This window comes from Acanthaster planci, linkage group LG19, assembly GCF_054643075.1.
Source record: "Acanthaster planci isolate LZ-2023a linkage group LG19, COTS_SCS, whole genome shotgun sequence".
In the NCBI taxonomy this organism is placed as follows: Eukaryota; Metazoa; Echinodermata; class Asteroidea; order Valvatida; family Acanthasteridae; genus Acanthaster; species Acanthaster planci.
The window spans coordinates 869,086-895,879 of NC_141795.1; the positions used below are offsets into that span (position 1 = coordinate 869,086).

The following is a 26,794-nucleotide window of genomic DNA, read 5'->3' on the forward strand; positions in this document are numbered from 1 at the left end:
CAGTCGTTGGGTGATCCCATCCCACCTACATGTACCAATTTGTAAGTGTGCGCACGTACATGTACATGTACACTGTACACTGCATTACAAATGCTGACAACAGCCACAACTTTAACATCTGAAATTCTTCACGGTCAGTGGGCATTTTCTCTGCACCAACCAGAATGTGCCTCCTTAGCATAATGTTCAGAAAAGTAAACAAGGCGAAGAGGGGTCGGGTGTGTGTCAAGCAACTGGAGCATACATTGTTCTATTGATGTGATGCTGATGTAGAAATGCTTCCAAACATACATGTATTCCACTCCTGACAACCCGAGCTGTTATAAAATGTAATATACCAACAGGGGCCAATTTCATGGAGCTGCTTAGGCACAAAATTTGCTTATTAGGGCGAGAAAACCTTGCTTAATACATCAGGTAACCAGCCGAAATTCCATGTGATGTATATTGTGTTTGGATCAATAGCTGTCTTTTGATTAGCATGACAATCAGAGTTTGAGCTGGTAACCTGTGTTTTTTAAGCAAGGCTGTTTTGCACTTAAGCAAATTTTGCGCATAAGCAGCTCCATGAAATTGGCCCAAGGGAGCATAGTACAATAATGGCCTGAGCCAATATGGAGGTGCTGGAGGGAATGTCAGCCCCCAGCTCCCAATATTACATTTGAAGCAATATATGGGATGGAGAGAACTCCCTGCCTTTGTGTTGGTCATTGTTTGATCGGAATCTCAGGAGTTCTTTACAGACTTCTAGGGGGGATGTGTTAGGTAACAATAGTCTAGAGTGTGTATAGGGATCGGACAGGTAAGGGGGATACCCCTCCCTCCCATATCTTGCCTGGTATACTGTTTGAAATCATGCAGCTGTTGGTCGACTGGGAACATTCTCATGAATATGTAAATTAGCCAGTGACTGCTGTACTGGGAGAGAAAGGACAAGGTGGTGTTTTTTTTTTGTTACCAGTCCCCGGGCCCTCCAGATTGACTCCCAGGGCTTCGGTGTTTACATGAGAATGATGCTAGGCACTAGCAGGTGGAGGGGGGAAGAAAGGGAACTTACAGTATAGCTAGGCTAGATAAAGCACAAGTGTTGTTTGTCACTGTGCATGTACATACAGACAGGGTGTGATTCTCTGCATTATACTGTACATGTACCTGTACATGTACTGTAGTTGTGATCGGCTGAAGAGAAAGAGATTGTGGGCAGGTCCAGAGTACGCATGTCATTACCGGCATATCTGCCTGGATGGACGTAATGCGTGCAGATTGTGTGTGTGTGTGTGTGTATGAGTACATGCATATGTACCGGCTGTCTGTATACACCTATATGATGCACATGCAGAACTGCAGTTTAATGGGGAGTGGCTGATGATACAGTGTGCTCGCCATTCGGGCATCTCGCCCGTCGTTCTCACTGACGAGAGAATCATCGTTGGTAACCCTCCTCTCCTCCGCACACACGTGTAGGGCACACGAGCAGTCAGCTCGAGCCGGCATCGTTGCCATAATTGAGTCCTTGCCATCAGTTTCAGCTTCTGTCCCTGCTGTCTTTTCCTTTCCCCACAAGACGTCTGGGCTGAACTGGCAGTATCGGACAGGTGCTGCAGATTTTTGTTTACTCACATATTGTGATTTTGCTTTTGCAGTGGATGAATGAATAATTTGTCATTTTTCCAGTGGATGAAAGGCAGCATTCCGGGGGAATCTCGTGGTGGGTGTCTCAGCCTACTGTACATCTCGTTTGGAGCGGCATCACATAGCATGGTTTGGCCCTTTGAGCATTTTGTGGTGAATCTCTCTTTTTTCCCTTCTCCGATGGACATGAACTTTCAGTGGATGCACACCATTTGTTGAATTCCTGTCAATTTGCACAACCTGTGGATGCCGTGTGGATTCCCCCGTGGATCACAGGGATTAGTTCCGCCTGGATTTATCATTTTTATTTGTCATCACCGTCTCCCAGTTCGGACAAGTGAGCAAGCACAATGACCACCTCTCCCCTCGTGCAGATGGAAGAGTTTGACTTTGATTCTGAGAACATCCGTAAGGTACATGTAAATCACAGTTTTGAGAAATAAACGTAATTGGATCATTGTATTGAATGTTACATTGTAAGGTTGGTAGATGCAGGTTACCAGTTGAGTGTATCCTGTGTAGCTTGTAATTTCAGTCTATACTCAGATATTTGGGCCAAGGAGTGTTCAACCGTCCATCCTTCCCGTTGATTCTCCCATCTAGTTGCACCCTCCTCATTATAAGCATTGTCAAAATGGTTTTCCTTAAGTGAGACAAATTCCGGCTTAAAGACATGTTTTCTTGTCTCGCACAAACTTCATCCCCCAAACAAGAATTATTTTCTCATGTTAAACAAATCCTCCTGGCATTCTTCCTAAGAGCCAAAATACTCCCCTTTGCAGAAAATAGCTGGGCTGATTTGTTATTGCAACTACACTTTCAAGGGTAATCAGTTTCCATGGAAAGTAATAGTGGTCAGGTTTTTCTCTCCTCAGCCCTTGACAATCTTCCAAAGCTTTCTGTTGGATTTGAATGAATCTAGGAGTTTACTCTCACAAAGCTAAATATTTGTTGCCGTTAGGCACATGTAGCTGGGGAATTACAAAACATTTTCAGTTAAATGCTGCAGGCAACAGAGGTGGCCTTTGTACATGTTTAGAGTGCTTTGATGTGGAATACAGCAACATAAATAGAAATGTAGGATTAGTGTTTGGGTTTATGGTGTCTAGCTCTTATGATGACTTTGTTGGCGGCCCAGCTACGGTACATGTACCTGCATTAAGAGTGAATACCGTCAGTCAAGTGACAGTGGCCACGCCCGGATTGTATTTGTTGCATTGGATGTTGTGTATGAACGAGAGAGGACACTCTTTAACCAAACGGCCTGAGCTTTTGCAGGAATACTTTGAGTTCATATGATGTGTCTGCCATTATTGCGGCACTGTAAGTATACACGCTCATATACATACATGTACATGTACCATCGTTCATCTGATGAGAGGGCAGCTTCAGCTTGTGGTAGGTTAAAAACCCTAAAAGAGCATCTTTCAGCCTCTCTAAAAGATCTAACAGCTGGGAAGGGCGGGTTCCTTCCTCCCACCCCAAGAACTCAGCCGTCTTATACCCGATCTTTGTAAAACTTGGCATGCTTGTACGAACACTGACTATCAGTGCAATTGCGAAGTTTCACCTGAGTCTGACTTACGATTTTGTTATGGCCATTGGAAGATCAATGCCACATGTTTGGCCTGCATGCGAGCATCAAGCACATCATTGGAAAATGTATTCTTTTTTTTCTGACCTGTCTCTGAAAAATGGCCGCTGGGTGAGAATGGTAATGAGTACCTGTCTGTCAAGTTCTCACCGGCTCGGTGTTAAAATGACCACAAGATATTACTGAAAAAACTCCTGAAGACTCAGTATCTATATGAAAAATGCACTGCTGCATGTACAATATTGGGAAAAATGTTAACAGGGCAGATTTTGCCCCTCCTTGTTATTTTTTTGTATTAAAATTGGATCACGTTTTATCATATTTGTTGTTCATGAGCTATTTTTAAAGAATCTATTGTTGCTCTACCAGTTTTACCGGCCAGATGTTTCTACTCTCTCATGATAAGTACATGTACATACAGCCGTACATGGGTTTTTCTTTTCCTTATTTAATTAAGAAAAAAACAAACTTTCAACAAGGTACCTATACAATACTTCCTGCATAAACCTTGAAAAGTTAATCACAAAAGAATTATGTTCAGTTGCACAGAGATCCCTGCTTTTAAAAATACATGTTTGTAAATGTTAATGGTTTCCATGGGGACTGTTAATAACCATTTACACAAGGGTATTCAAGCACTACAAGAGGCATTAGCTAACTTAAGACTAATTGCAATATAATTTGATAAGTATCTTGACAAGCGTAAATTCTTTTTGAACAAATAGTTAAGAAGTACATGTATTACGGAAGTCAGCTGTTCCCCTTCTGTTGGATTTGCAACACTAACTTGATGAAGCCTGAGCACACTGAGAACTGTCACGTTTTCCAGCACTTTCCTGCTTGTCAACTCGCCAGGGCATAATTTTTTTGTCCAGTCAGTACATTGACATGCGAAGCATCACCTAATGGAGATTTCATGCTCGAACAGGTGGATTCTATGGAGTACGCTGTGGGGGGGGGACAGAGAATTAAGAGGATAAAAGTGGGATGACCTCGCCTGTGCTGAGAGGACCCAGGGAGGGGTTTTCTTTATGGATAGCTTTGGGATGTTTGTGTTGGTAGATCAGTAAATAAGTTGCCACAGACAAAAATCAAACTACATGTACCCATTATAGACAAATCCAGCGAAAAGAATCAGAAGCCTTACTGCAGGGCCATTCCTGTCCGCGTGCAGGTGATACATTCGCGTTACATGTACATTCCTCACCGACCAATAGAGCGTCTTGACTTGCCAAAGTGAACGCTTGCGCTCAAATTTAGACATGCGCATGAGTGCGCTGGCTCTTTGGATTTGTCTGTGGAGCAAATCAGAAAATATTGGCAGTGTGTTGAAAGCACCCATGAAATCAAAGCTTCTTTCTCTCTTCTTTCATTTTCTCAATGTTTGGAGGATAGACAACCGTTTGGAGAGATTTCCCGTCAGAAACTTGATCGCCTTAGAAAAACAGTCATGGAGCCCATTGCCTCTTTGAAAATTTCTGTGTGCAGTCCTTTGCATAAATAGTCATGTATAGTGCTCCGTTGTGTCCAGATTTCTTGGAAATACAAGTAACATCCATGTTTTGACTTCATGGAAATTATTTCCTGAAAATATTCTTACAAAAATGCTTCATACTTACAAAGTACATGTATGGATGTACAGGCACTGGCACGCCTATACAATGTATATTAACCAGCATTTGTACATGTACACATGTATGCCGCAGTTGATGTGATGTACATGTACATCATTAATACCCACATGTATACTTGTGGGGCCAACAAGGCATCTGCTTGAAAACGTCTTATCTGTGGCACTCTCTCCCTGAAAAGGTCAGACCGTGTAAAATAAGATAATGTCTATATACCTTGAGAAATATCTAAAAAAAAAATTCAAAAAACAAAAAACCCCAGAGTAGATTAGGCTTTTAAAAATAATTTCTTTGGTTTTTAATTTTAATATGGTCTTCATGAGAACAACAAGAGCATGTGTAACCCAGAATATTGCGGGATCAAGTTGACAGTGGGATGAATTTTTGTTGAATGTTGATACAAATTTTGATACTTCTGATTAATTTCAGTCATTGTTACATGTAGCTTGGCTCATTCGGAGAAGGGTTAGGCCACAATAAAATGTTGTGGCGGGCAAGGAGCCCGCCAAAACTTCCCTGGCTGCTGTGCAGCACAGAACCGCAAGCTGTCTGTGAAGACGACAGGTGATGCGGAATGCAATAGTGCAGAAACCATCTCTCCTCTGATGAGGTGTACACGCCATGCTGTCCCCTGAGCAGGCGCAGAGCGTCTGGTGTGCGCTCTCGATGAGGACGCGAACTAAGCAGCATCTGTCTGTGATACGAATATCAGATGACATAGTGTCGGTGTAGATTGAGAAACGAAATGGGTCTGGTTTCATATGCCAACTTTGTAAATGAAATGACAGGGCCTCATAATGAAAATCAGTGAAAAACATCTTGTCATTATCAGATTTTATTACTCACAGTTACAAAGTGGTAAAACAATACATTGCATTTTTCAGAAATTGAAATAAAGATAAAAAGAAAATCAGTTGCAACCTGTATAACCTGAAGAATCAAAATTTAATCCAGCCCCCCCATTTAAAAAAAATCAATAGAAATTCAAATTTAATTCTAACCAGTCCCATTTCCTGTGAAATGTACACCATAAAATTTTTCATAACAGGACAAGAAGGAAACAGAGAAATAGAAGTGAAATCTTTAGCATGATTTCTTCACAATCAGCATCACAGATTAAAAAAATCATTCTCTGACAGGTGAGCACACCTGTTGGAGTTATACCCACTTCAGACATAGCCCTGGGCTTCCAATTCATGAATTCAACCAGTGGACCAGAAGAAAAAAAAAAACAACCTGTAGAATGGTTTAATGTCTGGAGCAATACTGAATGCCCAAGGCCGGATGTTGATGACACCATGATGACACCATTGAGGAAAAAAATCCTCCAGATAATTGTCTGTTGTTGCTGTGTTGTGCCAGTAACTGCTAAAAGCCACAGCTGTGATCCTTGGAGCGTTCTGTCTGGGTTTTGTTCTGGGAATTGGTTTCTCAAGGTTTCCTCTGAACTAGGCACTGGTATGGATTGTACCTCCACCTAGACCCTATGATGGGGTTTGGTGATTTGGTTTTTTTTGGAGGAGAGGCATGTAACATAAGAGGTAAACCCCAGGGGTAGGGATTTTCCTGGGGGTGGGTGGGAGTACAGTTGATTGTTTCTTTCATGGAATTGGGACAGGGGTAAGGACTTTAACTGGAGAATCAAACAAATTGTGAAGAACTCGAACTGTTGACCAAAGGCGAGACTGGCCATCTTGTCTGGATACAATGACCGCGTTCAAAAGGGGCAAATCATATGGGCTCCGGCTTCAAAAACCAAGATGTCAGGATAGACTTATTTCATGGGATTTGATAAATTTTCAGAATTTTATTCAATTTTTTTTTTGTAAATTGAGCCATATCTCAGTGCAACAGTTCAGTAAGTTAAGCTAAAATACTCGGTCCATTCTTTGGGGGTGGGGCAGGATGGGGTGGGAGGAGAGACTAGTGGCATTGATGATTAATCCCCGCCCCCTTTCAAATTGGCACAAACCAGCACACTAGTCCAAACGTTTCTCAGAAATTTGCACCAACATCAACAATAAATCACCAAACAAATACAGAGGCTGTGGCAATGCAGCTCCCTCATTTTATAACATACAGTTTTGATGAGTAACTCCAGGAAGCAGAAATTTATATCCCTCCCTGCACAACACTGTAATGCACCATAGCTAGGACGCTAGCTCTGCCTAACTCCCCCTGTACATTACCCATACCCTACTATCAAGAGCAATGTACCTCTCCCCCCCTCCCCGCCCTCGACACATTTCAGTCTGCTATTCAGACAGATTCCTGGCAGTCAACCATCACAATTGACACCCTGCCTCAGAGGGGGAAAAAATGATTTCATAAGTACAGCGGGAATGTTATTAGGGTTGCATGCTGTCTGTAGGCCCACATGTTTTTGTATCGCTACGGTAAACATGGACCGCATGTTTTGGTGGTGAGGCTTGCTGCAGATAACTGACATTCCAATGTCTTGAGAATCCATCACAAGATCCACTGGGAACTTGGCTCACCGATCTTGCAGATGGAGGTGTTTAGCCTATCTCCTCTGCCTAGTGGAATTCCAAGAGCATGACACACAAGCCACTCTTCCAAAACATTGAGATTTTAAAGGGCCTGTGTATCACACTTACTATAATTTCATGTAAGTTGAAACGTGTACATGTGTACAAGGGTACATATATCACCCATGTACAACATACATGTAACTGCCGGTGTATTGTTAAATGTTAGCAGAACAGTTGTTTTCTTGAAATTACAGAGTAATGGTACATGTAAATGTGTGGCCAAAATCAGGTGAAGTCTTAGATTTTAGTGGCACAGAACTTTATAATGTATAAGTGACCGAGTTTAACAATATATGAACATCTTTGGCGAGTGAAAAGGTTCCTGAGTTTACAGTAACTAAGCTTGTTGGTGGAGTGGTTTTGGTATTAAGAAGAAGCCAAGACAAATGGGTAATCCTGTTACCAACTTCAGTTTAACAACACCGCTGACTTAACCGATGTCCATAGGGAATCTATTTGGAGGAAGTAATTCAGGAAGTATCAGCGGCCAGTGTTTGCACACTTCAGGAAAAGCTTGACATGTGCACGTAGATCTGTGTTCAAGCCTGACTTGGAAAGACCGGGTCTTTGTTTCTTGCTCTTATTTGGGTTATTACAAATTTACTGGTACCAGGATAGCTGTTTGAAGCTTGGTGAATGCGTGATGTTTACATGTTGATTCTATTAAAAGTTGCAAACACTATCCCAGAGGGAAGTTTGCTCATTGTGGACAGTACAGAGACATGTACAGTACACTGTTGGATCCTCAAGTATTGGCTTATTTCACAAAAGTTTGGGATTAAAAAGAAGGGAAAAAAGAATGTCTACATTTAGAGCATCTTCTGGTATGGTTATAGAGGGTTGTATGGCTGCCATCTTGCAGGCCAGTGCTTTTGTTCCACAACCACAGGGCATGCACAAAGGAGGCTTCCCTGTGGAACAAAAAGAATTGCCAAAACAGTGCCATACAAGATGGCTATCATGCAAAGCCTTTATTGTATTTTCCAATGGCTTCTCCCATGTACTTCAGATCACCAGTGTGTTTGATTCCAAAAGTTATAAACCATCTAAATTGTGCTGGTACACAGAAAAATTTTGTCTTTGAAAAGCCACGGGTCTCCTTTTACAGACCCGCAGATTGTCAAGGTGTTTTGTTGTAGCGGTTAGAAAAACAATAGGCCCTACTTCTGCTCTGACAAAGGTCTACAGGGATGTCCTTCGACTTGAATTGAGATCTGCTGCAGGGTGGAAGACAGTTGAATTTGATATACACCTGCACTTAGTGGGTTGTTGGCATCAATTTTATAGCTTCATGAAAGGATTGATGGCCCAGCTTACAAATAGGGGCCTATATGTACTTGACAGAGGCTCCTGGACCTGGGCCCATTCTCGGGTCAATTTTTTTTCCAAGGTGCCAAAGTGCAGCATCTAAGCATTTGACTAAAATAATATGTGGGAGAAAAACCCCAGGTGTAATAATTCAAATCACTTTTAACCATTAACTTGAACTTGTGGATGGCATAGTCAGATAGTACATGTACGAATGGTCCATTTATGTGAAGCATGGGGGTGCAGTGTCCCAATTCAAGGAAAATTCTCCGCCGGGCCGAGGCGCAGAAAAAGTACCCCCAGAGATTGTTTCGAAAAGAGGGGTCTGTTTGGGCCAGGAAATGGTGGAATTGTGTCAGTATGGCCCAGGATCATCTCTGTAGATTCAGGGGCACCCATCTGGGGGCAAAGCAGACAAAAATGGGATTGAAAATTAGTCAGAAGAGCCCCAGGAAGGTGAGGGATGTCATTTGAAAAATGGCCGCTGGGAGGGCTTGGCAACATTCACTTTTTGGGGGGTGAGTTTGTTTTGGGCGGATAATTAAAAAATTCATTGGTTAACCTACTAAAAATTGAAAATCAAATGAAATCTGAAGGACCAAACAGCACATTGATTTTTGTTTGAGAGGCCTCAGGGACTTCAGTTGCCTGCCATGGGGCTCCAAACTTGGTTGATTTTACACTATTTTCAATGGAGCTTGAATTAGTTCAGTGCACCCATGGGGGTACACAAGTTGTCACTTACATCATGTGTCCCAGTAGGGTACCTGGTTTGTAAGTCTATCTCAGCTTGTGAAATTACAATTAGTCACGTCCCTGTTGTGGGTTTGTTCTGTCAGAGTATAGGCCTACCCACCTACATTGTCCATGTAGGGCTCCCATTGTAGTCCACGTGTAAGCCCTCTGTAATCTCTTGGAGAACCATCAGATAAACAGCCCTGACCCAATTTGGGGCCAGACTAATTGCCTTAATGATCACCTGTCACCAGAGTGCAGCAGTTTTCTCACATTACAGGCCAGACAGTTATCATATGAACAAGCTCTAGTGGTATGGAGTTCTCAAGTACAAGAAGTTTGCTGCCACTTTTTGTTATCCCAATAGAAACCAACCACATGGCCCCAGGGATTTCAGTGCTGACCTCGGCTGAGGTCAAGCGTCTCACTCTGCACCCATCAACAAAACAAAGTGGTGCTAGTTGGACTACCAGTTGTGCTTGGTCAATGTAAAACTATTAGATGGTGATTCATGACCACTGCAACAGTCAAATTGTTGGAATCCCTGGCAAGTACAGCTTAAATGTACCAGGGTTTATTGGACTAAAAGTTGAACATTTTGGAGGTCAGTCTTCAAATGATGACAAAATGCCTTCAAATTTGAGGATATTTTCCTTAGGAATTTATGCATTTTATTTGTGAATGGGTGAGGCAAGGTTACGTGGATTGTATGCTGTGCATTAAAATTACCTCACCCAATTGTTTTATTTTTAGTATAGTGAAAATTATGGATTTGTTTGTATTCTAATCTACCCTGATCAATTATGCATGTTTTTTTTAATTTGCAATTAGAGTATCAGAAAGTGCTTGATCTCCAGTTGAAAATTATTGGTCAAAATCAAACCAGTTATACGAAGGCTGCAGCCTTCAAATCTCCTTTCCTTTTTTATTGTCAAACTTTCTGTGATGAATACTTTTCCTCCTGTGGTTGATGGTCCCTGTTGCAACAGACAAATGAGAAATTAACCAGAGTTTCAAATTTCAACCTGGTGACAATGCATGACCGCCCGTCAATGTTTGCCGGTGCCATGTTGTATCATATAATTGATTGATGCAGCAGGTTTGGAGACAGGTGTAATGGATCCATTGATTGATGTGCGCTATGTGAGCATGGATTACAATTACTCTGCCTCAGCTAGACATCCGCAGCACTGTTGAAGGTGCTGATGAGGCATTATTTTGCTTTTCCTACTTTTATATGCATACTTATTTTAATCCGTCCTAGATGTTTCATCAGTCTGTCTGTATTTCATGTTGCATGTCAGGCAATAAACAACTACTGTAACTGCATTATAGATGTACATGTCGTTGTGCCCAGCAAAAGGTTGTAAGCGCGCTTACGTCCTTTTGCCGGGAAAAGTTTTTTGCAGTAATTATGCTTCCCGGCAAAAGGACGTAAGCATTTACAGCGTGTCCTTCCAGGCGCACCACGATGTTGTTTGCCCATAAATATGCAAATACAGATTGGCATCAAAACAAAAAAGGCACCAAAAGCATCCCCAAATGCCTTTGAAAATAGCCAGACCGAAATTGGAAATAGGTTCAATTGAAACACAAGGGTGCATTTTCAATGGTTGTAAAAAAAAAAAATCACACAGACCCTTTAAAACAAAATCAAGGGAGTGTGCACCTTTAAGATAAGGGAGGCTATTCTAGCTGGTCTATACATTAGGAAGGATTCCCAGTATAACATCTAGGTCTACACTAGGCCAGGATGTGCCAAGGTCACTGGGGCCTCCCAACCTCTTACATTGTACATTCTTTCTCATGTCTGGCCAATGCGAATGTCTTGCTGAATGTGAAATGAACCATCTGGTTATTGGGGGGAAATAAAATATGGGCAAGGCTGGATCAGGCTTGATCGGAATTAGTGAGGCAGCTTGAAATAAATTATGTCAATGTGCACTTGCATGTATTTGTAGTACTCCATCAAAGATGCCAAGACAGAAATATGTCTGAATATTTCAGAAAGGTGTTCATGTTGCATGTTTACTATGCATTGTGATTGTTGCATCAGTACGTTTAACTTAAAGGGTAACAGAAATAGAAAACATTTAGTTCACGTGAAGTACCAGTATTGTAAAAATAATAAAAAGAATATTTATTGTTATTTTAAAATATTTCACGTGAACTAAATGTTGTCTTTTTCCGTTAACTTCTAATGCAGGCATAAGTGAGTGGAGAGCTTATTCTGGCACAAATTTGTAAAATCTTGCACTTTGTCAATTTTCCCTTTAGTGTTTTGTATTAAAGCATTGAGTATTGTTACATTTGCTTTGATAGCAGGACTGTCCATGGATTTTTTAACAGAATTTTTGTAGTTTGATGTTCCTTCTGCACGTATATTTCCCTGCACTTTGGACTCTTGTTGACATACATGTAAATATATTGTATACCCTCACACACACGGGGAGAATTTTACCTGATACCCCTCTCAATAAAATCAACATTAGGTTGGAATGTAACTCCCCAACCATTATTGATACATTTAGGCATAGCTTTTTTATCTCGCACTGCGCACACGAATCGTGGAGGTTCCTTTATTCTCTATGCATGAACTGTCTACCATGGGAGGGTTTTTTTTTTTTTTGACGAAAGGGGACGGGCGGCTTGGCAGTTTTTAATTAGAATCTTTTCTATCCCGCTGACAGACCACATCTTGATCTAGATTGCATTTGATTTTCCGTGACGCACTAGCTTCATAAGCATGTTTGTTGGTCGCCGATGAAAATGTCACCCCGATGTTGTGTACAGGAGCATTTCACTGGAAACTTGTCAAAGGGTTTTTTACTTTCATAGATGTGTCTATTTCATTCATTTTTGCTTATTTTTTTTTTTTAAATTATCTTTATCAGCTAGGGAATAAGTTACCACATGTACTGGGGTACATTCATTTTGTGTAGTGATGTGTACTCGTACATGGACTGGTACATGTGCAGAATGTGACAGTTTGTACCGCTACTTCTAAATGTGGAGAAAGAAAATTGAGCGCTTTGAGGTTTTTGTACTTAGCCAGTCGTGCTTGCATTCAGAGAGGGCAAACAGTGCCCCAGTGTAATGGTCTCATGGATTAGGTTCCTAAAACAAAAATTATCAATAGGTACAGTGTACGTGTACAGAATGAAGGCTCATTATGAACTAACACAGAGGAAGATGTCGGAATAGGGTTTGTAGTTCTCATGCAAGGCCTCATGTGGCTAAGGGGGTGCTACACTGAAAGCCACTCGTGGCTCAGTGGGGGCTGAAATGTCCTGAGGGGGGAGGGAAGGATTGCAGCACACTGTCACAACAACCGTGGGGGGAGGGGAGGGAAAATTCTCCCCTTTCCTCCCCTGTCTTTGTTAAGTTAAAGCCTGGTTACAGGAAAGGAGAGGACATGCAAAAGTGTAGTCTAAATAGAGACAAGCCACACATGCAGTTAGTTTGACAAATGGTAAAATATGGAGATACATATATACATACATCTTAAACTCTCTGCATACCCTACCTGATCAGACCTCTCAATTGTAGGCCATACCCCTATTTGTGTGGAACACGGTGAATTTCTGAGCAGCACTGGACATCCCGCTGAGTGATTGGATCATACCAGATTATATCAGTTCCCAAATGTCATCTTGCACTGGTAAAGGCACCTGTCATTCTGGGGTCAAAGGTCATGGCCTTGAGACTGAGTCTGGCCGGGCATGGAGGACTGTTGTGTACCCACAAGCGTACCCCTGAGCCATGTGGCGACAAGGCCGACCAGGGCCCTTGTTTGCCTGTGGTGGGCCCATTCTGTCTGATTCCCCATTGTGTGGGTGTAATCTACTTTTGGCTTACCTGTGTGTGTGTCTACTGGGGCGTGTTGCCTTTTCTGTGAGGTTGGTACTTGGTGTTCATTCAAGGAGTGCAAGGCTGCGTCTGGCGTTGGTGCTCGTAGTTGAACAGTTTCATTAGAGTCTGTCCAGCCCAAAGAGCCAATTTTCACTAGATTGGAGTCTTACTGGAATTTTATTGGAAATATGACTCTGATAAGGGTAAGTGCATGATGTTTGGCCATCTGGTCATTTATCAATGCTGGTTGTGGTTACATAAAATATGGCTGTCTTGATACGTGTAGTTGTATGTGTATGCCATTATCACAGCCCTGCCAACGCAGTAAGAATGAAGGTGTCGACTTGGTGTGCTTGCCACGGACATGACATTGGGACTTACAATGTACATGTACATGTACAGGCTGCAAGTTTCTCTCCAGATGGTGTTTATGTTTTTGGTGGTTCACCAAAGTTCAGGCATGGTATGCCACTGTACATGTACTTCGCATCTGTACATTCTTCATCCTACAAAACTAGAATCACTCTGTCCCTGAAATTTGTGTGTATATTCACTGTACCGTAGTTCTCAGATGACAAGTCAGGCTTGACTTCTGTTGTAATTTCTTTACAAATCATGTACATGCGTACTGCTTTGATATAGAGTGTACATGCTATGATGTGGTAGTAAATATAGGTGTGGCTGTGAATTGATTGATTTGGTTAAAACTTGGAAAAAAGAAATCTGTTGATAATCAAAAGTGGCAGGATTGATGAACATTTCCTTGCTCTATGGTTAAGTTCAATTCACATGTTAATGCCAGTGAACGTGCAGTATCAAAAGGATCCAGAAGAGACATATTTCCAGGAATTCAGTCGGTAATGTAAAAAAAAAACTAACTGTACAGTTATTGCTAAATTCTTGAATAGAAACCTATAATGTTAATCGTCCTCTTTTTTTTTTTTTTTGCTTTGGTTAAATTTGAGACCCGCTCTAAAAGGTATGTCGCAACAAAAAAAGTCACCTGGATCTCTGGAAACTCCAAAGTGGAAGCTCTCATTTTAGTACACAGCAGAGGGCAATAGCCATTCTGTTCTGGAGAGATGACGTTTTTCATATTAATTAGTTCTGTTGAGTTTACAGGCTTTGAAAACATCGAGTCTAATCCAGTCTTAGGTTTGGAAGACTCATGTTAATTTTCCCTAGCAACGAGAATCTTCCTTTTGAACCTTGTTGCTCATAAAACTGTGAAACACTAGAAATCAAAGATATTATGCTGGACAAAAAAAAAAGAAAAAAAAAGTGGAATTCCAAAAGAAATTTCTCTCAACTTTGCCACTTCACAGAAATAACGGGTACATGGCGCCACTTATAATCACCTTTTCCCTGAGCGGGTCACATTTGGTAAATATTCGCTCTTGGGGGTAGCGACTGCATACCCTTAAACCACGTTCAGTGTACAAATAACTCAGTGCTGAAATTGTGTGAAGTCTTCGCATCCACTTTTAATCACATTGCGTTCAAGTACATTTTCATGTTTTTTTTTCTGTTCAGCAAAAAAAAAATCAAATCTGTTGACAATGTACAGTATGTGCATTGCATAATCACGTGTAGGGTAGGATGAAGACTTCTGTATTCACTTCTCACTTCTGGAAGTACCCTGTAGGCCTGTTCAGCTTGCAGATGGACTTCATGCTCCATCAATATTCATAGTCCAGGTATTGTTAATTTAGGTACACATGTACGTTTACATAAATCTGTGTATGGGTGCAGTATAACCATAGAGCCTTGCTCCATGGGATAACTAGGGTCATTTCCGTGTTCCTTTCTCCTTTTGCAAGTAAAGTGGTCACTCCCAGGTACATTACAGGACCAGTGAGTGTTTACCTGCCAAAAGGGCACGCTTGCAGTGACTTGGAATGATACCTCTGAAAGCCCCTTCTGGCAAACTTATTTTGTATTATGGCTCCCCTATTTGTATTCATCGGCCCAGTGCTGCACCCCTCAGGGGATTTAGCCTGATTGTCAAGGGGTGCACTTCAGTCCCCCTTGAATGGGTATTACTTGGTGTTGAGGGATTGAAAGCACCCAGTTCTGCCTCAACCCAATTAAAGGAATGGAGAAGCTACATTTTTGTAGTATGTACACATGTACATGTACTGGTATTGTTCTATGTTATTGAATGTGCAGATTCATAAGAATAATGTCGTTAAATTTAACATTTTGGATGTGTCTCTTTTCATTTTTTCCATTGGAGATTTTATCCTTTTCGTTAGGTATTAATATTATTCTTTGGCAAGCCTTGGCCTCCAGAAAATCTTTCATGTTGCACCGTTGGAAGTATTTTCATTTTTGGGGGTCTGAATGGATAATCCCAACGGCCTTGCTAGGATGAGCAGAATTGAGTTTTTCTGGTATGACACACATTACTTATACAGTTAAAAATGTGAAAGCTTTGTACCGGTCGAATGATGTTTCCGCCTTGCGGAGAAGTTCATTATTGTCAGGATCTGGATGTAATCCTGCGTTGGACGTTAAGATCCCATTAGCCCATCATGCTCTGCTGACACTCTTGAGTTGCGGCATTTTGCTCGGGTTGTTTCCTCCATTTGATGTGTATTGAATTGTAGTTCACACGAATGGCACATTCTCACATACCAGTGAGCCACACATTCAACTACTGTTGCAACTCTGTCCCGGGCTGGCTGTACTGGAACTTAACACCCATTGGAATAGTGGCCAATTTGTCCTTTTTTAAATAAAGACTATTGTGAATTAAGGCTGAGCTGGCCATGAACTTTACAAACTTGATGTGTCTCCAACGATTTCCCAAGGCAGGCTAGACTTGTCAGCGATAACATTCAGTCAGAGCAAGGCAACTGTGGGAAAACCGGTCTGCTTTTGAAGTTGCCCACAGGAAACTTAGCCAGAAGTATCGGTGATCGCAATCGAAGCTCTCCTGAAAAAGTGTGGAATTTGGAAGCGCCGTGGGCAGTGAAAGAATCACAATTCAAATCAGAAATTTTTATCAGTTTTTTGTGTGTGTAGGGGGAGGGGGTCTTTTGGCTTGACAGCAGATATTTTTAGAGCATGGCCTTCATCATAGCTACATTCAAGAATGTGTCAGCCCTCTTATTTCAACCATCAACTCCCTTCAAATGATGCATTTATTTCTATAGAATGCCAGTTCTTCAGAATGCTGGAAAGGGAGAGTTAGAGCTGATACCTAGTTAGGGTGTCAAGCATGGATAAGCACGATGTAGTTTATACGGCACTGAAGCGTAATCACAGTGTACATCATGGCCATCTTATTGCCTTTAGCTTGTATGTGTGGGGTTGAAAAGTTGTTGACGCCATTTGCATAACGTCCCTGAAAATTCTACTCATATGATTTGCTCGTTGAATTGACATGTACATGTACAATGTAATCATGTATAGATCTGGTTCACTGCCCTTCCGTAGGCGCTGTACAGTGTATTCCATGCACCATCCTCTCAAATGATTTAGATGTATAAATTGAGTAGATGATGTAAGTTGAATTGTAAGTATAAGTTGCAGGTATTGAAGAATTTGTTTTGCTTGTATTTAAAGAAAAAAGTATAACTTTGTTTTGGTTTACATGTAGGTAACGATGCAGGGTACATGTATAATGATCTCATCAAAATTGCCCAAGACGTACAATTCATTGAGTGTTAGAGTTTCTTTCCAAATTTAGTTGTAACATCACAAACAGTTTCAAGGGAAAAGAGTTGGAATTTTCTTCTAAAATGCCCTTGATTTATGTGTATTATAAAATGTACCATATTCATCGTGCTGTGCATTAATCATCTGTGCTTTGTATCAAGTATAAAGGAACGGGTTTGAATATAAACAAGATGCCTGTGTGTATGACCAGTCACCGCCTCACGTTGAAAAATTTCTTTGGAGCATCTTAAAATGACATGTCCAAGTTTTTGAGGCTTTGAAGTGGGCAGCCAGACGGAACTGTTGCCTCGAAATGACGCCTTTAACTCCCAAATATGTACACGTATGCACCGATACATGCTTTAACCCAGTTCCTGGAGCAAGCCAAACACAAATAATAAGTGATCCGAAGGATGACGCCCACACACCAGCACAGCCAGTGAAAAGAGGCAATCAACTTGGGTTTCTGGAGGCCCCGCAAGGATCGGCCTGGCCCACTGTGTCAGGGGGGTTGGGCCCTGCTTCACCCACACATTTTCTCATTCTTGAGTAAATATGGGCACAACAATATTAATGATTTTGGCCTGCTGTGCTGTGTCATGTCAAAACCTGTAAAATGTCTTATACACGTATTGCCTATCACGGTGCTGAATTATTAGAACTGAAGCTGAGGTTTTCAAAAGTAAACATAAGCAAATTGTCAAGAAAAGGAGTAATAAATAACTGACCTGTCGAGTAGCAGACGGGTTAAATTTAAACAGTTGGTATACATGTAACTCTGTGATTTGAATATTGGTCGCAGTTTACAATTTGTAAATCTGTTATCTGTGAGCAGTGGACAGGCCTGTGGTGCCAATGATATGGACCTCCAATCTTTAACCCCTGACCTGGTTTTATCCCTTTACACCATTTGATCATTTTTGCTGCTTCATTCACACTTCTTGCCTGGTCATTCATTTACAAGGGCATTTCCCTGTCAGTGGTCCAGTGGTTTATCTTCCTTAGCAATTGTCCCCTGATTCTTTGGGAGTGAAATTGAGTGAATGAGACTGACCTCCGGGTAAAGAGTCGTTGACCTTTATACCTACTGTTGAGGTACCAGTTGCTCTTGAAAAGCTCCTTTGAAATAACACAGTGAGAGATTTTGCCTTGTGTGAAATAGAAAATGTTTTGACTATCCTCAATAGTCAAAAGAATTAGAAGCACTCTTAGGTTTTGTCCTTGCTCTATGGTCTATGTGCTTACAGAGCATGGCAGAGTGTGACTTGTACTTGCATGCAAGTAGCTAGGGGTACATGTGCATGGACACAGACAGGTTGGCTTTGTTTTGATGTAATGGACCAGCATAGGAGTACATGTACATATCTCTGGGTGGTGGCTTGAATTTAAGAGTAATTTGATAGTTCAGGAACAGGTCATTGGTCAAAGGCAAGGATGAATTTGGAATTCTGGATGACAAATTGACCTGCATTTAGTTGGGAAGTACCGGCACTTTAAGAATATCATACATTGCATTCATCATGTGTACATTGTATATGTGTACATGTACCATGTATTCAGACAGATACATGTACATGTTATTGGATATTTGGCCGGATTGTTGTTATAATACAGGCTTTTCACGGTAGTGCGCCTCCAAGAGTTTGCAATGCGTTGGCCAATCAAAGTGCGCGAAATTTGTCGACCCAATGTGCGTTTGAAAAGGGTCGACAAATTTCGAGGGTTGTGATGGGCCAACGTGTCGCAAAGTCTTGGAGGCGCACTATTGTGAATCGCCCATATTGTCATGTATAATTATGAATTGTTGGTAGTTCTGGAAGTCTTGGATAGAAACTACACGGTACGGTACACATGTAGTTAGTGTGGAAAATGGTTGAAACATGACTGTACTACATGTACATGTAGGCTCCTGATAATGTGGATTAACAAATGTCCCTTACAGTCACGGAAGGAATACCAATAATTGCCAACTTGGTTTTCTCCCTGTGTGATTTTCTAGACCTTGGCATCTGTTCCACCTGGCACCTTGCTGTTGACAAAACCTTATTTGCAGTCATGGAGAAGTTATCAAGTTGTGTCCCACAGAGGACTAAATGAACCAAGAACAGTTTGTGTGTGACATTGTGAGTGAAGTCGCTGTGTTGTTGAGCCCCTGTGGCCCTGGCTTGTCCTCAGCCAAGGTCACTGTAGTGAATGAACAGCTCAGCATGCAAGTTAGTCACATGTACATGTAGGTCATTGCAGTGGAGTGGGTACAGTGAACAATTGCAGCCTGGCCCACCATGGTTATGTTACTCATTACATGCATTCCAGAAATGGTGCAGTTGTTTAGACAAGATGCCCTCAAAAGAAATCTCTGATGAGCATGCAGATTTGGTAATTAATGCTCAAGATGTGGGCACCTTGAACTTCTGTCTTTGACCAGTTTCCAGCTTTGCAAACCCTTCTGGCTGAAGAGGAAGAGGGTGCTGTGGGTGGCATAACACCACAGCAGTTTGGATTTAGGGCTAGACTTTACTTGTAAAAGCACAGGTCCCGCAAAAAACCCCTACATGTTACTTTTTAGGACAAGTAGACATGAATGCACATTGTGCTGTAACCCAGCACACACAAGTGTGTATTTGCCTGCAACTGGGGACCCCCTATTGTTCCTCTTTTGTTTGTACTTTAACTTTTTTAGAAGACCACCCATATGTTTTGTACACAGTTGTCAATCGGGGACCCTCTGTCAATGGGGACCTTATTGTCCTCTATTGTTCAGGGTCCCCAATTGAATGCAGAAACAAACTCACAGTACACAACCCTTCCATTCCACTGCAGAAATGTGCACCAGCAGTTTTGCGGCTTGGTTGGTACTAGTCGGTGGAGTCACATGATTTCCGCACGTACACCCAAGAGAATTCTGTGTGGAACAGGCTATGGCGAACACTGAAAACATGGAAAATATGTTGTTGTCTGAAACTCGGAACAAGTGTTGTTGTCAAAAGATTGAAGTTCCGGCATGTAATCTTGTTCTCATTCTCCGTGGCATTGTTACGACAGAACTGCATAATTTAATGATCTCCGTTCACTACTGGTACAGCTAACGTACTGCTAAATCTTAAAATGGACATGTGTCAAGGGTCACAAGTTTTGCATTTTCTCCCAGCTCAATCAGTGAGACTGCTGTTGATATTTGCCTGTCTGGGTCTTTTACAAACACAGGGACACAATCACTCAGATAATCCCTTGTCCACACACGTGCATTTGCATTATTGAAACCCTCCCCAGTCTGTATGTACCGTAAACATTTCTGCCATGTTTGTCTGCAGTGACAGCTATGAAAACACTCTGCAGCCAGCCTTGAGATCATACAATAAAAATATTTCCCCCCAGATTGTCTAAAAATAGTCCTGTCAGTTCGACAGATAATGGAAATGTGGCTACTACATTGAACATTATGAATATGCATGAGAAGGGTGCAGCACTCTACGAAAAAATAAATTTCCGCACAAGATGTACATTTTTATACAGAGTGGCATAAAAGTGGTGTTGGCTGCCCAGTGCGTTCTGTATACAGGTGTATGTAGGGGATGGTTTAGTCATGTACCGGTACTATACATGTGTTCCTAACTTACAAAATCATACATGTATGTCAGATGTGACAGGGACAGGAAAAAAAAAAAAGGACCCCTAATTTCTGGAATTACCCATAAGCAATGATCCTTCTGGTTTGTTGTTCTTAGGTTTTTTTTTTAAAGATTAGGACAAACCTGGCTGCTACTGTGTGCCTTTGGGAAATCACAGGTGTTTTGTCTAGCACCAGTGATGGCATAATGTTTTCTGTCAGACATTTAATCAATTTAGCCTCGGGGGAGCAGAACAGAAAGAAACGAACAAATTGGAGACAATGTGGCTGGCTTCAGATTGGCATGCAACTTCTTGTAAGAACCACCTGCTAAGTGGTCGCAAGGAATAAGAGCTTTGAATTGGAAACATAAATCTGGCATTTTCTGGTGATGATAATGAGCGGAGACTAACTTACGCAGAACACAGATGATGAAAGCTACCGTTAGGATGTATACGTGTACGCCTGCACGTTTATGGTTGAGTTATTGTTCCCTTATTATTGATGGCTTCAGTTAATCGAACAGCTTATTTTGTGTACGCGCGTGCGTGTTCAAGGTTTAAAGCAATGTTCTGTGGTGAACAAGCAAGGGATACATCTTGAGATCAACAGATGGAAATATGTTTTGTGAATATTTTGTTTGGTTCCATGAAGTCGCTTGTAGCTCTAGAGCTGTCTTTTGTACTGTAGGGTACAGTATGTTTGCACTGAGTATCAATTTTCTACTCGTTTTAAAAAGTGAAAAGTTTTTAATGAAAAGCGAGTGAACCACTTGCAGGTTTGAAGCATTTATTAATGTTCCTCTGTTGTTTGATTATTGTCTCTCTACAGAAGGAGAATGCGGATGGGGCTCCGCCGGCCAAGCCTGAAAAACCCGAGAAGCAGAAGGGCGACAGCACGCCCTCGCCGGATGAGGCCCAGACGTCGGTGGTAAGTACGGCCAGCTTGGGAGCTAAACTTCAAAGGGCTGTATGCATTAGCTGAAGAGGGCGCTGTTGTGCAGCTTTCATTAGAGTTATATATAGAGAAAATAGAGACTCATCTTCTGACTTTCGAACCAAAATGGCTGTTCAGAGCATGCGCTAGTCCTTTTGGAACAGCCCCCCGTGGAATCAAAGTTATATTGGTGTCATGTACTCCATTACCGAGTGAGGTTGTTCGGCCTGGGAACCAGGCAACTGCACCCTAGGCTCTGGCCCCAAACAGTCACCTAAAGACCTGTAGTTCAGTCATTCTGTGTGAAGTTGATGGAACTAAATGGAACACCATAGTTTATATACTTGAGCTTGCATATCTCTGTATTCTCAAATAAGAAAAAAGGGGTTAGCTACATGTACTATTGTTGCAGTGATGGCCAGTTTACACCATGACTATTTTAGGCAAAAAAAACAAAAATACATCTTTAAAAAAAAAAAAGTTCGCGGTACCCACTGCTTCATTTGACTGGGACCGGCCAGCTGACCCCGGCAAGCTCGGTGGTCGAGTGGTTAAGACATCTGCACTAGGAAGCAGGAGGTCGTGGGTTCGAGTCCCACCCGAGTAAGCTTGTGAGTATTTTTTGCAAGCTCTCGGACAAGCACTGAGCATACAGTGCTTATTAATATACGTTGGGTAAAGGGCAAACCCGTTATATATATTTTAGGCAAGTTACAGTGTCTGGGCCCAATTTCAAGGAGCTGCTTAATACTCAGCAGAAAAGTTGTGCTTACTGTAGCAGAAAAAATTGTTAACCTTAAGCATTATTTCATGGCAGTGCTTGGCGTGGTTGTGCTCATGGGAGCATGCATATAGAAATTTCCATTTTTTGTCACTACGTTAAGCAAATTTTCGTTTAAGGTAAGCCTGCCTTTTGCTGCGCTTACTGCTTACGGTCTCCGTGAAATGCACAGAGCCTCTTTTGGGTAAAATTGTGTGCTTAGCAGCGCCATGAAATTGGGCCCTGTAAGGAGAGAGTTTTACAGAAGTACATGTAGTTTTTACATTGGTCATCTACACGTACCTTACTTTGACATCATTGGTATGTTCCCCATGGAACACCTCATGTGCCACTTACATGAATAATGATATGCTCTTGTTTGAGATTTTGTCTGGAATGTGGTTCTTGACTAAGTTCAGTGTGAATGTCTTCTGCAGCAGACAGATGGCAATGCCAGCTTCCTGAGGGCAGCCAGGGCTGGCAACTTGGACAAGGTACTCGACTACCTGAAGGGCAGCACAGACATCAACACCAGCAATGCGGTAAGTTCATGTCAGGGGAGTTGTTGGTGAGCAGGAGAACCCCGGGGTGGGGAGAGGCGGCAAAGGGGCTATGTAATGGACTTTCTGTAGGGCAGGTCGGATATCAACACAAGCAATGTTGTAAGCTCATATCACGGGAGCTTTGGGTGGGGTAGGGAAGCCTTTGGGTGGGGGAGGGGAGTAGGAATGAGGAAGGCTAGGAGTAGGAAGGGGGCGTGGTAATGGACTTGTTGGAGGGCAGCAGGGATATCAACACCAGCAATGCGGTAAGCTCATATCAGGGGAGTTGTGGGTGGGGTAGGGGGGCCTTTGGGTGGGGGAGGGAAGTAGGAATGAGGAAGGTTAGAAGCAGGAAGAGGCACAGTAATGGACTTGATGAAGGGCAGCAGGGATATCAACACCAGCAATGCGGTAAGCTCATATCAGGGGAGTTGTGGGTGGGGTAGGGGAGCCTCTGGGTGGGGGAGGGAAGTAGGAATGAGGAAGGCTAGGAGTAGGAAGGGGGCGTGGTAATGGACTTGTTGAAGGGCAGCAGGGATATCAACACCAACAATGCGGTAAGCTCATATCAGGGGAGTTGTGGGTGGGGTAGGGGAGCCTCTGGGTGGGGGAGGGAAGTAGGAATGAGGAAGGCTAGGAGTAGGAAGGGGGCGTGGGTAATGGACTTGTTGAAGGGCAGCAGGGATATCAACACAAGCAATGCGGTAAGCTCATATCAGGGGAGTTGTGGGTGGGTTAGGGGAGCCTCTGGGTGGGGGAGGGAAGTAGGAATGAGGAAGGCTAGGAGTAGGAAGGGGGCGTGGTAATGGACTTGTTGAAGGGCAGCAGGGATATCAACACCAACAATGCGGTAAGCTCATATCAGGGGAGTTGTGGGTGGGGTAGGGGAGCCTCTGGGTGGGGGAGGGAAGTAGGAATGAGGAAGGCTAGGAGTAGGAAGGGGGCGTGGTAATGGACTTGTTGGAGGGCAGCAGGGGTATCAACATGAGCAAGGCGGTAAAGTTTATCTTGGGAATTGTGAGATGGATAAGGGAGCCTCAGGGTGGGGAAAGAGGCAAGGGGACAAGATAATGGACTCTTTACGGAGCAGTAACCGTGTCAACCGTGATGTCAACCCTGGCAATGTCTAAAAACATTTTGAATGAGGGATGAGGAGCAAGGATAAGGCAAAAGTGTTATTTTTTTAGCATTTTCAAGACTTCTGAATGTTTAGGGTTTAATCATTCAGGTTTTGCTACTTATGTATAAAAAACAAATCAAGCGCGAGATTCAAGATGGAAGCCATTTAGGAGAGAAGTCACGCCTTGTTGGCTGTTAAAAGCCCTAAAAAGTGACTGCTGTTACATGTACGTGTACATGTACCTGGGTAAAACCCACTGCTGGATGCTTCACGGATTTGTCTTCATCCCTCCCTATCCCCGAACCTCACTTCTGGTAAACCGGCGGCCGGTTCACCAACTTTGCTTAAGGGGGTAAGGTCATATAAAGTGGGAGATGAGGGAGGGATGCGGGAGGTTAGGGAAATGGTTCTTAACTTAGACAAGGAGCCAAACCATTCAAAAGGGCAGCAGTAATGGGGGAAGTTTAGGGTTTGAAATAGAGTGTCTTGAGGGGGTAGGGGTGAAGACTTGCAGATTGGAGAAGATTCGGTACTATTCAAAGGCAGTCCAGATATTTTATGGCAGGAGTATGGAGTTGTATGGGGAATCGATTGTATAACTTTGCAGTGCTATACATGTACGTGTACCTGTATTTATGATGCAACTGTTTTGAGGTGAATTCTATTTGTTCATTAATCACATGTCACCAGCTCTTGAATGGACACAATGTAGATGGGTCACCAGTAACCACAAAATGACCTTCCGTAAAGGGTTTGTGGTCAAGGATGGCTGGTTTTGGCTGTGGGGACACATGCATTAAACAGCAGTTTGTAGTGATTAATGCAGAATTGGCCCTCAGAAGTAAGCTCAGAAAAAAAAGCAATTGGAACATGAAACTTGGCTTGGGTTTGTAATTGAAAAAAATGAATGTAATTTTATCAGGAAAAGCTATGAATTTAGAAGGTGTGGTGGTGCAGGTTTCCAATCAGTTTGAAACAAAGTTTAGACACACACCATCATCATTTGTATTTCCTTTAGCATTCACACATTCATGTCATCTTTCAACTCCTGGGATTTCATTTTTGTATCAACTATCAAGTGTTTTCCTCCCTCTGCTTGACAAGATCAAAAGTGTGAGAGATCAAATTTTCACAGCAGGCAAATGGAACAGCCCCCTCTGTTGGCCATGGAGAGCCAGTGTTCTTACTGCATCCCTGGCTCATTATTCTCGGTCACACCCAACTAATATGTATTTAAGCCATTTCATTGGTGCAGTCTTTTGACCCAGTGACCTCCTGCACAATTTACATGTAGGTGCCTGGCTGTTTGCCAAACTTACATGTATATACTGACTATTCCATTGTGCACATGAGGTGTGATAAAAAAGTCTTGAATTATAATACATACCTGTAGTGTGATATCCTTGTGAAAGACATGCAGATGAGTTGGGATTGTTTCACTGCTTTTATAGGGGTGTGGAAATAAATTGAGGGGGCACTGACATAATTGTATTGTATACGCACAGTGCAATTTTACCTATGTGCATGTTAAACTTGGTAAAATGTGCATGAACATACAAATACATGGAATACCATGCCTCAAAATGGCCAAATGTACATGTACAAGTATGTGTTGTCTTTTATATGTACAGGTAAGATTTTGCATGCATGGGCATTTGTTGCACAGTTGTGAAAAAAAGTGTTTCAGGTGCTCTTATGAGACAGTACACCAATCAATAAACTTCTCTTGTTTAAAAAAATTAATTCCAAGTTTGATATTAAAGGATTACATCCGTGCACTTGCAGTGGAAATGTTTACTGATCCACTGTGTACATATTTTCACATGATCTGCTTGTATCTGAAGAAAGTTTGAAGAAATTGAATTGCTGATGTAATCACTCTAGGCACATGCGTATACTTTTATATGGGTGATTTCATAAATTAGGGGTCCATTTTTTTCCCCGCTCCCCTCTCATATCTGACATATGATTTTGTAAGTTCAGAACACATTTTCTAATTTCAAAGAGTGACGAATTAATGTAAATTACCTGCCAGACAAATAGTGATAGTTTGAAAACAATTCCGGTGATATTTCCATGTCAAATAACAAAGGTCGGATGCAACAGGGACGCACAAATGTCACACTTTTGGACCCTTATTTATGGAATTACCCATGTACTAAAATTATGCTTCATTGTGGTAAACACATATTAAGGCTCTGGTGTAAATTTGATTTGTGAAAAAATTCCTTGTGCATTCTCATTTGTTCTTCTTGTCATTTTGATGTTATTTTCTGCATGTACATGTACATGTATGTTAATGTACAAGCACAGTATACCAGCACATTAATGTTGTCATGTGCACTTTCAGCCAAATTCCCATGGTTCTCTTTCCAGTCTCTAAGAATAACTAAAGGGGGAAAAAGGGGGAAAAGAACTACATGTACATGTACTCTAGAAGCCTGATGTCTGTTAACTTATTTTCCTTGGGACAGATGCTGATCACGCCCTTTTTACACGTACATGTACAGTGTGTAGCTGCCAGGATAATCCACTCTTTCCCGGGGCAGACAATTTACTCATGTCCATTGCAATGCAGTTAATTGCCTTTCCTGTCGTTATTACGGTGTGAATTTGTGTGTGTGTGTGCATGCTAGAATGCTTCTGGCCGGATACGACACCAGGTTTATTGGAAGTTCCCCTCAATTGTTTCGGAGACAACGAGGCCAAATTAAGTTTGTGGGCGGATGGTTGTCCCGTGGAAGCCCTTAATGGGAGTGCCGTTGCGAAGTGGTTGAGTTTTTGTCTTTTCAATTTGGAAAGGAAGCAATTTATTTGATGGGCTCCTCTTTTGACCGTCACCGTGAGCTAGCAGATTTTGAA

The 26,794-nt window shown here is 42.1% G+C and overlaps 1 protein-coding gene and 1 long non-coding RNA gene across 49 annotated transcripts in view; both read left to right on the forward strand.

Annotated features, from left to right (window-relative positions):
* Nucleotides 1–26,794, forward strand: part of LOC110973034 (uncharacterized) — a 173,678-nt gene that overhangs the window by 46,800 nt on the left and 100,084 nt on the right. For 32 of the 48 annotated variants that reach the window (XM_087130097.1, XM_087130119.1, XM_087130100.1 and 29 more), the window contains exons 1-3: nt 1,045–2,045; nt 21,406–21,504; nt 22,708–22,812. In XM_087130097.1, coding sequence (XP_086986223.1) covers nt 1,983–2,045; nt 21,406–21,504; nt 22,708–22,812 — 267 coding nt within the window. In that variant the 5' untranslated portion in view covers nt 1,045–1,982. Of the gene's footprint in view, nt 1–1,044; nt 2,046–13,349; nt 13,508–21,405; nt 21,505–22,707; nt 22,813–26,794 lie in introns of those variants that run through there. The other 16 variants (XM_087130144.1, XM_087130143.1, XM_087130145.1 and 13 more) reach the window with 4 other exon arrangements.
* On the forward strand, nt 5,541–12,321 carry LOC147795946 (uncharacterized). The gene is made up of 2 exons (XR_015423400.1): nt 5,541–10,815; nt 10,884–12,321. It is a non-coding gene; the product is annotated as an uncharacterized LOC147795946 (long non-coding RNA).